At 35.5% G+C, this 12,846-nt stretch overlaps 1 protein-coding gene across 1 annotated transcript; it reads right to left on the reverse strand.

The window, feature by feature from the left end:
• Positions 1 to 1,591: 1,591 nt before the first annotated feature.
• LOC128988938 (elongation factor 1-beta'-like) lies at positions 1,592 to 12,281 on the reverse strand. Its single transcript, XM_054410730.1, has 4 exons — positions 12,111 to 12,281; positions 7,926 to 8,181; positions 5,521 to 5,710; positions 1,592 to 1,884 (listed from the first exon to the last, which is right to left on the reverse strand). Exons 1-4 carry the CDS (start codon positions 12,191 to 12,193, stop codon positions 1,730 to 1,732), a joined length of 684 nt encoding a protein of 227 aa, XP_054266705.1. The 5' UTR covers positions 12,194 to 12,281; the 3' UTR covers positions 1,592 to 1,729.
• Between the last annotated feature and the right edge of the window lie 565 nt (positions 12,282 to 12,846).

The raw sequence follows: 12,846 nt of genomic DNA on the forward strand, positions 1-12,846 counted from the left end.
GTGGCAGCCAATCACAAGACAAGACTAGTGTGACGTTGCCATATCGCCCGTTGACTACGCTTATTAAAATACCAAACAATATTTTCAAATCAGCTGGTACTATTAGATTTGGCAACAACACACTGTCTTCATTGGCTCCTTCGAAGTCACGTGGTAAATAGGCACCTCCCTCCAACTGCAAAACTTCAAGGTCCCGACTTCAAGTGTAAAATATAAATATGGTGATGAAAAGACAAGCATTACACTATTTACCTAAATCGTACAGAATTGTAAGGAACAGAGCAACTTTGTTTCAGTAATATCAGTATCTTTTCCCCTGAAGCCAATAGAAAAACAGATCACATTTTATAACTGACCTTGTTTTTTCCCTGACTTGTAGATTTTTCACAAAATTTAGGCGGTTTGAGGGTGAAGTTCCCCCACTACTTTTTTTGCATATGTATATGTTGCAGCTGATTGACCTTTTGGAATACCTCAGCTGTTGCCTACTTTTTAAAGGCAAGTTCAAGTTGAGGAGATAGATTTTTTTCCCTATAACCACCTAAAAGTTGTGAATAGAGTTCTGTAATGTATAATAACAATAACATTTGTTTAGTAAACCATTAATCACCCTTTGTTTTCTTCTTTTGTGGTTTTATAGTGTACCTTGTAAATAATAGAATAGTTTTAATCAAACAGAAATGGACGCTAAAGAAATTAGGGAAATCATTATTTTAGCACTTGCATAATTATATCACTAAAGTTACCATGTTATTAAAATCTCATCAAAATTAAAAATGTTGAGCAACCATGCCTGTAAAAGATTAATCAGATTGACCCAAAATAGTATATTACGTTGCTAATCCTGAAAATAAGTGTTTACGAGTGTGGTCGTTCCCGTGTGAGACGAAGTTGAGTACAGGATAACCATACGAGTCCGGTACACACATTTCGGACGAGTTACGTATGATAGTTTACGCCATACTACTAAATCTGTACAAATCATTATTTACCACCAATTAAAGGACTAAAAATCATTAGTCATAGAGGTTATGTTTTTGTTTATAACCACTCATTGTCACCCAAATACAGCATAATCAGCTGATTGGTGTCCGGTAAAACTCATTACAGTACAGTTGTAGTACGCAATGAAACCCCATTTGATTAAGCTGGCGACAAACAGCTGTTTTCTGGACTAAATCCTTGCGTGGGAAGTTCGTCAAAACAGTGTTGTGTGGCTTAAACCATTTTGCGGGCCCTGATTTCCTATCTCAGCTAAGTTGAGACAAATTACTTGACCAAAGGGAAGTAACTTTGACTATTGGATACTGAAGGTAGTAGTGACGCCTCGCAGAGCAAACCACTTAGAAGTGGAAATGTAATGAATAATTTGCAGAGAAACAGATAGATAGTGTATTGTAAGTTAAAATAAAACAACATATGTTTATTTCATGTAAATAAGCCGAATTATAGAAACTTCCTGAATTTTTTTCTAATTTTAACATTGTAGTTCAATTAATTAAATTAATCAATATTTTATGATTCTATAAAATACCCCAGAAAACTAAGAATATTATTTGTCTTAGCTCATTTGTAAATAAGTATAAAACAATCAATTTATAAATATTTTATTAATAAAACTTTACACCAACGTCAGATACAAACATTTTATATTAGTTCTGACCCTGTAGTTTAATTGGGTTCATAGGTTTTATAAAATGGACAGTCTTTCAAAAACAACAATTTTTAATTAGATCTTGTTAAACGCAGCAATATCAACGGATTGTACGAAGTCTTCGAAGTTGGTGATATCTTCTGTCAGCTCATCAACAGAAACCTTGTCATCTTCAACGACGCACATGATTTGGAGTTTCTTAATACCGTAACCAACCGGAACAAGTTTTGCTGGAAAGATCAAAATAATAGTCACTCTAAACTGACAGGAAAATAAAATGCAAATATTATATACTGGCAGAACCAAATATTGAATAAACCACTTTCTTAAACTGTAAATTCCTCATCCTTTTTATAAAATAAATATTTTGTTATGAATTTTTCAACAAAGATGTATCTTAAAGTGAATAGGCCAATACCTAGATATATATATATTTATTAATCTTTAAAATTCTCAGGAAATAAATCCTCTCCATGCTATCAATCATTAAAACCCTTTCTTTCCCACCGAGTATTTTTTTACTCATGTTTTGTTTGTTATTAAATAACATGGTTTATTTTCCCAATGATTATTAAAATACGGTTAAGAGGTAAATTTAGTGCTGAACACGTTGGCAGCAGTGGTAGGAATCTTCACGTGACCATTTAAGTTGTTTTGTTGTTCTCAGTTACAAAAACATCGATTTCAAGCTCCTGTGCATTTGGTGATTTTTGAGATTTTTTTCAGGTAAGTTCTTATATATTTAGAAGCACAATAAAATTCCTTGTCATAAACTGTTAAGTTTTAATGCTTATTCAATAGTTTTCAGAGTGATAACACATGTTGGTTAACGTATAGGTTAGGTTTTATAGATGAGTAAAATATTACTCTTCGGGAAGATAGGTTAAGTCAATGAGGAAAATAATACTCATTGGGGTGATTAGTTACTGAGTAATATTTTACTCATTGGGTTTGTAATTGTCTCTATTATTTTTCATTATTTGATGGAATAAAGTATTTTTCTGGACAAAAATACTACATTTTATCCATTGTTTCTTATGATGATAAGTGAGTAAATCATTCTAAAAATGTGTTTCTTTGCAGATTTTGGAAATGGAACATCACACTAGGTCTGAAATAGACGAACTTCTGAGAGGGGACCTATCTGATGTTGAAGGCTTTGACGATTGTGATGAACCCGAAGACAAAATACTTGTTACGGAAGAAGTTTTGGAGGCCAGGCTCCAAGACTTCGATGAAATGATGAAAGAACTCGACATTCATCCAGATGAAACACAAAATGCAACGGAAGACGACAACGAGGAAGAAACAGCAGATGCAAGAATTAATGATGATGAAGGTGGGACAAGCAATGAAGATGTGAGGCAAATTCGCGATGCCATGGCACAAATCCTGGAAGAGGAAATATTTCCGAACGAAAACATACTACTTCTGCGAAGGCTTACCAAAAAAGAACAAAATCAATGGATAAAGCAAAGAGAAATCAAACGATGGAAAGTTTTGACTGAGGATGAAGAGTTTCCTGAATTTCATACTGATTCATTAATGGCACCCCCACCACAGAAAGTGCTTTACCCAAAGGAGTATTTTAACACTTTTTTTTATAATAACATAATGGAGAATATCGTTGAACAAAAAAATTTATATTCAGTCCAAAAAAGGGAGGTTTCTATCAACACTACATTGGCTGAAATGGAAGAATTCATTGGTATAAATCTCCTTGGTGGTATAATCAAAATGCCATCCTACCGAATGTACTGGAGTTCAGGCACAAGGTACCCACCAATCGCAGACGTTATGTCAAGAAACCGTTTCGATAGCATTCAAACAAATTTGCACCTAAACGATAACGTAAATCTACCTAACGGCAATGACCCTAGCCATGATAGGCTGTTTAAAATTCGGCCGTTTGTGGACGCGATAAAAGAAAATATGAGAAAAGTGGATGTGGAAAATACGAGTGCAGTTGATGAAATCACTATACCATTCAAAGGGCGTTCGCAAATTAGACAATACAACCCCATGAAACCCCATAAATGGGGTATTAAGATATTTGCTTTGGCTTCCGTATCAGGTATTGTCCATGATTTCAAAATCTATGTTGGCAAAGGAACTTTACCCAGCACAGAACTTGGAATTAGTGGAGATGTTGTGCTGAGACTCGTAGAAGTCATCCCAAAAAATAGAAACTACAAAGTATTCATTGATAACTGGTTTAACTCACATAAACTAATGTGCGCGCTGAAGAAAGAAGGCTTATTAGCTCTAGGAACAGTAAGAGAAAATCGAAGTGGCAGATGTCCATTTCCATCCGATAAAGAGCTTGAGAAGAAAGGTCGTGGGTTTAATGACGTGAAAATTGATACTGATAACAAAGTAGTTGCCTGTAAGTGGGTTGATAACAAACTTGTATGTTTGTTGTCAACGTTTTCAGGAGCCAATCCTACTGATGAAGTAGAACGCTGGTCTGCTTCAGCAGGTGAACGAATCTTAGTTCCAAGACCTGCCACTGTTAGAGAATACAATGCGTCTATGGGTGGAGTAGACCTCCATGATATGCTTGTTGAGCTTTATCGAAACAGCTTCAGAGTAAACAAGCCATATTTGAGGATCTTTTACCATATGGTTGATATGAGTGTGGTGAACGCTTGACTGCTTTACAGGAGGCACTTGAAGCAACTAGAGCCAGAAACTAAACCTAAATCTCTGGTTGTATTCAAAGCACAAGTTGCTGAAGCCTTAATTAAGAGCGGAGAGGGAAAAACTAAACAAAATAAGAGAGGAAGGCCAAGCGTTGATTCTCCAGAAGCGAATGCACCCAAGAAGTACAAGTATTCTGCAAGGCCTGCTGATGAAGTAAGGTGTGACGGTGTCGACCATTGGCCACTTCCAACTGAGACAAAGAAAAGATGCAAATTGTGTATTCAGAACTATTCGACAATGAAGTGTTCAAAATGTGACTTAGAAGAAAATGTAGAATGGAGTGAAACGATCGGTGTAGCCTTGTTACTGATGTAATAATAAGACCAGCTGTTTTATTAGCAAATTTGATTGATTATCATTTCCTCAAACACTAACAAGAAAAATTAAAGACAAAATTAAAATAGGCAGGGGCTATTTGTCAGACATGCGCCGCTACCGCGCACATCTGTTCCAAATGACGCCACATTTTGTTCCTAATCCAGCTACTTTTATAACTGTTTGAGAACAGATTGCACACAAAGAAAACCTAGTAGGTATCTTGAACTCATTTTTAAATGCCTTGGCAACCCATCGACAGGATTTCTCCTAGGACTTAGGGTCGACTGACTCTTGTGCAACAACTGTTCACAAGAAACCCTTCTCCGCGTCAGTCCTCCAGGTCCTCACTGGAGCTACTACCATCAAGATGGGAACGGTAGTCCCTCTAAACCTCATTGGCCGAAATGTATGGAATCAACTTCACGTTATCTGCCCGCAACTATATATTGATTATGAAATGAAACTGTTCTAAACTAACCTAACCTAACAAAACTTTCTGTAACATTTCAAAAATTCTCTTTGATAGCAGAAATGGCTTTCACGCTCCATCGAATGTCTAGAACATTCAATCTTTAACAGAATATACTCGTCTTTTTCTTTTTTGGAAATAAGTTCTTTAACGCTTCAAAATAGCAAAATTTTAAAGGAACCTCCATCTTCACCGAAATTTAATGTGAATATTAGTAATTCAATGTGGCTTCTAGAAGTCACTGTTGCTTTATTTTGCAATACTGGAACTGGAATTGGAACGGGAACAGGTTGTGACGTCATTTTGACGTGTGAATAGTCAATTTGATTATCCTAAAACAATGAATTTTAGTCAATTCACAACTAGAACTACTTACATGCTCCCCAAACAAGGCCCTCCTTCACGATGGTTCTGACTTTAGCTTCCATCTCCTTCATGTCGGTCTCGTCGTCCCAAGGCTTGACATCCAGGACGATGCTGGACTTGGCAATGAGTGCAGGTTTCTTGGACTTCTTCTCTGAATATGCCTTCAGCCTCTCTTCTCTCAGCTTTGCTGCCTCTGCGTCCTGAACAAAAGCGATAATTAACGATTAGAAAGAAGGGGTAATCTTTTACCCCTTCTGTACCCCAGTCCTTTTACCCTGTATCCTCTGTACCCTTTTACCCCAGCTGTAATCTTTTACTCACTGGGAAGTAAAAGATTAATGTAAGATGACCAAATGGTTGAAGACGTATGCGGACTAGGACGAGTAGAAATGATGATAGAGGACAGACACGTCTGGAGGTCACTAAACGTCTAGATCAAAAATCAACATTGGGATTGGAGTGGTCACAGGACCAAAAAGAGATGTATCACCACCCTAGAATGCCCACATGGAGAAAATTTTACCCAGGCTCATTTTAAATTAAAAAGGAAGTACGTGACGATCTTGAAGTCTAATTTGATAAAGGGTCAGTTTTGTAATGGTAGATTTAATATCAAGTCAGCACAGTATACTGTCAGGAGACTTTATCCCACGCGGGCATTGGGGTTAGTTATCATGTTATGTATGCAGTGAACAATAGAGTATACTATTGAGATGTAATATGGTAATTATACTGAGTGAATAAAAAGTCAAGACCCCCCTTCTAATATTTTTCTAAGTAAATATACAGAGCTATCTTTTAGGTGGTCGTGCAATATGTCCAAAATGTTAGCCAATATTACAATTTTGAACCAATATTACCATTGATTTTCCATAACATCTGACAGACTAACATTTTGGAAAGAGATGAAATAGCAAACTCTGGTTTTCGCCATTCTTTAAGTTTTTGTAAACACTTTAAAATGAGGTGTCACTTGAAGGGGGTTTACATTTAAAATTTTTGAGTTGCCCCCAAAATCCCCCCTTTTTGAGGCATTTTAAAATTTAAAAATCATAAAATGAAACTTCCTGCTAAGATTGCACAACCCCAAAAGGATACCTCTGTATATTTACTTAGAATAGAATAATATTAGAGTCTTGACTTTTTATTCACCCTGTATGCTACTTTGATTCTTTTAAGAACATTTGTGTTGTATTCTAATAAGAATATGTATTATTAGTGAAGGCGACTTTGTTTGGAAACATTTCACCCCGTGAAAACTGTGGTGACCAAAATCATTCAATATGAACATTTCTAATCGATAGTGAACACTACTTACTGAGTTAGTGAGTTTATATTTGTATATGAATATTTATTTATATTGCAATAGCCAGTTCCAGTAACCAACGTTCTTTTGAACAAATTAAATTTAACAAACAAATTTTGAACAAATTTAACAGGTTCTTGAAGGATACATGAAAAATATTGAAACTTAACAATTGAAAAGAAATTGCAACACGATAGCGTACATAGAATTTGAATATACATATTTGTATAGCCAATAATGTTTCAAACCACTGTGCTTTTGGTTTGGGGGGGGGGGAATGGGCAGGAATGTTGAAGCCGAGAATGGAGAAACGGGGACTTTTGGGAAAATACATGTCTTAAGTGGGTTCTATCACATAAAACTAGCTTTCCACCATTTAGTTTTTAACACTTCACGGCAGTTATTGTAGAAAAAGCATGGTACTTAGGCTTAAGCAGCTTAACACATATTGTGTGTAGGCCTAGACTCTGGCGCTATCCCCACTGCTACGCAACACTAAGAGTTTAAATGTATCAGAACTGTCTAGCATTAAACAAACAAGTAAACAAACAACTTGTTTGTTTAATGCTAGACAGTTCTGATACATTTAAACTTTAAAATACATTTTGGTGTCTTGTTAGCCCAGTGGATTCGATTCCCCGACAAAAAACATATGAGTTTGAGTTAGGACCTCTCACGTTCTAAGTGTTAAAGTATTCTGTACACTCCTGTATAAAGGCCAACAAAGTAGGCAAGGGGGAAAAACGTTGAGCCTGTAATCTAGACAAATTATGTTTCTATGTGTACAGTAAAAGTAGTGATTATTAAATAATTAATATGAAAATAAAATATTGACTTATGAGCAGCATGTAAAAGGTTAAGAAATAATCATAAGTTACTGAATCCGAATATATAATTCGGTGTGAGTTCCCAGTGTATAGGCCTATTAAATTCATTAAAATCTATTGAAAAATACTGTAACCAATGTAAAATATGACAAAAAAGAACATTTTATTTGTTAATTTGATAGCCAACTTAAATTATCACCTATCATCATGATCCAAAAATCAAACATGCTATAGGCTAGACCTACTACCTATCAGATGAATTAATTAGTGATATATATTTACCTCTTCGTCATCTGAGCCAAAAAGATCGACATCGTCATCATCATCAGCTTTCGCGGCGGGCTTGGCAGTGGCTGGTGCAGATGCAGCTCCAGCTCCTAATGTTGTTGGGATTTTCTTATCACCAGTAAACTTCTTCTTTTCATCTGCAGTAAAGGATTTGATGTGATTGTACCATCTTAGAGCATGAGGGGTAGAAGAAGTTGGAGCCTTGGAAAACGCCTCAAAAACAGCAACATCAGCATTGGTTGGTTGGTATCTAAAATTAAAAAATAGGCAAGTAAAGGAAAATGTTGACAGCCAACAACTCATAATAAGTTAAATAAACTGAAGAGAAAAGTAACCTTTTAATGATAAAATCTGCAAAAACTTCAAGAAACCAATGAGCCCATGGGCTATGTTCATTCAAGAGCTCGCTTGCGAAAATCTGAAAAAAGGGATCTCATAGGCCTATGCAAAATGTCTAAAAGTTATAATTCATTCAACCGCAGATAGCAAAATGATGAGATTTTTCAGGTAGGTACTTAGACTAGTATAATAAGGCGTTGCTTATAATGGGTGTGTTGCTAGACTTGTGACTAGAAAGACAAGTTTGATTCCCTGAAACACTCACAAACCATATGAGGGGCACAGTTCCGCAGAGAACCCGTGATAAAGCTTTTTCTTTATTTCATCCTTAGTTTTTTTCTTGGCATATTTTATCCTATATATTAAAACGAAACAGGGTTTTTTTATTTCACGTTTCTGAATCAACCACTTGACGGATTTTTATGATTTTTGTGTTGAAAGAAAGATAATTTTGAGAACTAGGGAATGTCGAAGCCATAATTTTAGTTTAAGGTTTCAGTTTTTTAGAAATTAAGTTTTAATTTTCAAAAAGTCTAGCAGCCGACGGACGAGTTAAAGCCGTTTTGGTGGTGGTTTAACTAACAGCTGGTTTCTAACTGTCATTGAAATGTTTATGTTACAAGTTGTTTGTATACAAAAATATTGATCGTCAGAGTTTGCCTACACGATATTTTACTTAAAAATGCAGTTTATTTTCTACCGTAAAAAGATCTATGGTATCAGGAGATTGTGTAATTTTGAACTAAACCTTTTAAACGTATAATCAAGTTATGTCATAAATGTAATCCGTCTAAGTATAAGTGCTTAATCCTTTAAGATATAAGTGGTTTACGTCTTGATTAATATTTTTCTAGATGTTTGAATATGAGCATGACTGCATACAGTACACATTTTATTTGTAATGAAAATGTCAACCGGTGTAGTAGGTCTCCAGAAAACTGACCAGTAAGCTGCAGGGTGTCAGTAGAAACCAAAATCGATTCATACCATATCATAACTATCCCAGTAGTACTGTATGATTCAGAAACTTGATAAAGGGGTACATTCCAAAAGTAGACCAAAAGGCTCGGATCTCGGATGGGCTGGGCAGGCTTTGCATGGCGCAGAGAAGATACTTCAACTTTTAAAAGTGTATTCCAAGGAGTACTGCAAGGTAGACGACCACTTGGAAGACCAAGTAATGAAAGACATCTTCAGACTGGTATCTTCCCGTCTTCCTGTCATCCAGAAATGGCAGGGGATAGAAGAGCCAGGAGGCCAGGATCATTTTAGAGGTTTCAGTGGCCAAGGTGATAAAATAAGGTACGGTAAGTGATAGTAGGCCCATGCAGTGGAAGGTGGTATGTAGCTACTGTACTCAAAGCCAGTGTGTGTGAATCGGCCACCAAGTTGTAAACTAGCTGTTCTGAATCATATTCAGTTTTAATTGACTACTCGATTCCCGTACGTAGGACGGGTCCAACAGCTCGTTTAGAATAAAAGTGGAAGAAACCTTGAATTTTGGATTTCTAGCCTATGAGGTTACCACACATCAACAGTATTAAAAATTGAATATGTTTTTGTGAAATACGGTATTGTTATTAGTTTTATTAATTTACTAGCAGTTACTAGCGTTGCTGCGCTAACAACTAATATTGAGCGAAGCTCACTTTCCCTCACCATTGTAGAACAAATGTTGATTGCACGAGTACATCCTGCTATGCCCATTTACTACAATGGCCAGTTTCACTACAAAGGTACAGTATGAACTATCAGATAAATTTGTCATTCTTTAGAATTTAAATAATATCGGGCAAACAAACGGTGAATCTGTTGAAAGGGAACATATTGAAGGGTGTTAGCTGCTTTAGCCATTGACAATCTTTAAATAATTCTTCACTCATTTATGCGTCTAAAGTGTAACGGCAGACCACCCTAGTTGAGCGAAGCTCACTTTCCCTCACTTTGTAACTTCTTTGAAAGTGCATCAGAATGTAATGGCTTGACCAATTGATATGAAATTTGGCCAACAGCTAAAGAATACTGAGCACAATGTTTATGGTAAAAAATATTTGCAAATTTCCTTCTGGATTTTATTTTACGGGTCACGCAATTTCGCTTGTTATTTTAATGTAAATGGAAAGAAAAATTATATTGGGTTTATGACATAAGGGTTTATCTCGTTTCATTTAAATAAGATAAACATAATATGTTATTTGTTTGTAACTGTTTTGTTTATATTTCAATGTTTACTTTTATCCTAGGTTAAAGTTGGAATGTAACAGTTTATCAATGGAAGTAGGCCTAACAGTTTTGCTATATTTGTTTTGAGCATGCCTCAAAGGCCACCAATAATGCAAAAGTGGACATTGGATTATCAGAATATGGCTTAGGTTTGTCCTACGTAGGCCTATCAAGAGTTAAGACATTTGAAGGCCTGCTTCTGGATCCACCATTTTCACTAGACCGATTGATGTCAATTAACAGACACGGATCTTGGGCAAAGAAGAAAGAAGCTCTTGACCGTTTAAACGAAATGTCAAATACATATGTCTAATAACCTTATATCAATTCTTATTCTTAACTAAATAAATGAACATCAGTTAAATTTGTCATTATTTAGAACTTAAATAATATCGGGCAAACGAACGGTGAATCTGTTGAAAGGGAACATATTGTAGGTTGTTAGCTGCTTTAACCATTGACAATCTTTAAATAATGCTTCGCTCATTTATGCGTCTAGACAGTAGGCCTATAACGGCATACCACCCTCGTTTTTTAAATGGTAATTTGTTCTTTAGGATTTAAATAATAGAAATGTATACCAAAAACACAAATAGAAAACGGTATTTTACTTAATTTGCCAGTGGATAAACAATGTTTTTTTTTCGTTAGGTGTAAGCCTATAGGTATATATATAGAAGTTTTTAGGTGTATCTACCACCACGTGAGCACGTAACATACAGCTGTCCGAGTGAAAAGCATGCATTTCAAAATTTTAACAGGCGGTAGTCAGGGATTACCCGTGAGCCTTATAATTGTGATTTCGAAAGCAAGACGCGAAGGAAATTGTAGCCCCTTGAATTCAAAGGGTAGGCCTAATTTGGATGAAATCATCAATATTCTTGGGATTAAAACTAGGCCTATTCCTCTTGTAAACTTTGATGATTGTTGCTTCGATCAAGATTTGTGTCTTTTTTAACACGTTCGCTACCAAGCGTCGCATATATTTGACACCACAATCATTGCCACGGACCGAGGCATGCAATTTATGTAATCTTACACATAGACCGGCTGTCACTTGCCTTACAAAGTACCGTAGCTTTGTATAACTTATTTTCAAAATTTGCAATCTTTCCGCCCCTCAAAAAATGTTTTTAAGATATTTTATTGTTTATTTCAATTTTGTAGGAATGGTTTGGGAAGGTTTAAAAGATGAGTCTAGAAAGTTACGATTTACCTAAAAATCGGATGAAGGTTTACTAATCTAAGTTTAATCGATATTAGCATAACCCAGTTAAGAAACAGTACCCTTTCAAACTTCAGGGTACCACATAATTTGACCTAGGGTCCTAAAAATAGGGGTTGAGTTCCACCTTCAAAACACAAAACAAATTGAGTCTTACAGAAGAACGGTGGCCATAATATTTTAAATAGAGGCCTAGGCCTATACCTAATTTATGATTTATGAAAGATAGCGTAACACTGTTCACTGTATGATTACGTTTTTGAACCCAGTTTAATATAACAACACACCCGACACCATTTTTACAAAATGTTATCAACTTTTGGGCTATTATAGTACGCTAGATAACCTAAATACGTCCACGTGGAGGTTAGGTTATTATATTCTCAGCTCACCCTTGAATGTAGCTGCGTTCACTTAGATACGCATCTAAATCCTTCACGCCCTTCTCTGAGCTCACGGAAATTGCAACAGTCATTTTGTAATTTTAGGTAATTTAATAAATATTGTAAAATAACTACAGGAAACTCCGAGTCGAGGGCGATCAGGGAGAATTGAAGGAGTTTGGAGAGAGAGAAAAGAAGAAGGAAAAATTAAATGGAGGAGGACGAGGAATAGGAATTTGCAGGCTGACAAACATAAAACTAATTTCATATCTGAGAGTATCAGAGTCTCATACTATAATATGTTGGTGATTTTTGTTGACAATTAATTATTGTTTCATTTTCAAGAATTAGCAGGAAAGATTTAAAACTCAATTTACTTTTATGGTTATGATGAAACCAAAGAAATAACATTTACATGAATTGAATGAATTATCTCTTCTAGATATATACATGTACTACATATCATTGATTAGACCGTGATTGATTATGTTTACTCAATAATGCAGGATATATAGCCAATGCAAATAGTATAAAATATATAAAAGACACACACAAAATGCATTAAGTCTACCTACACATACACACGTAGGCTTAGTCAAGGGTTTTTGAATATATTTTTCATTTTCAGAATAAATTCATACTTATTATCAGGTCCAGGGGTCCTATTTATTAATGCTACATTGCTGGTATCATAGATAAAACATACTTATTTTCTGTTGGTTAGTCTATGCTAGTATCAATCAAT

The sequence above is a fragment of the Macrosteles quadrilineatus genome, unplaced genomic scaffold, assembly GCF_028750875.1.
Source record: "Macrosteles quadrilineatus isolate MER2022 unplaced genomic scaffold, UCM_ALF_1.0 Scaffold_3__2_contigs__length_128488019, whole genome shotgun sequence".
Classification (NCBI taxonomy): Eukaryota; Metazoa; Arthropoda; class Insecta; order Hemiptera; family Cicadellidae; genus Macrosteles; species Macrosteles quadrilineatus.

Excerpts from the sequence above, each read along its gene's own strand:
- LOC128988938 (XM_054410730.1), bottom strand. The coding sequence starts at position 12,193 with ATGACTGTTGCAATTTCCGTGAGCTCAGAGAAGGGCGTGAAGGATTTA. Across the intron at positions 5,711-7,925 it reads TTGGCTCAGATGACGAAGAG|GACGCAGAGGCAGCAAAGCT; the intron begins GTAAATATATAT and ends GCTTTTGTTCAG. Across the intron at positions 1,885-5,520 it reads GGGCCTTGTTTGGGGAGCAT|CAAAACTTGTTCCGGTTGGT; the intron begins GTAAGTAGTTCT and ends TGATCTTTCCAG.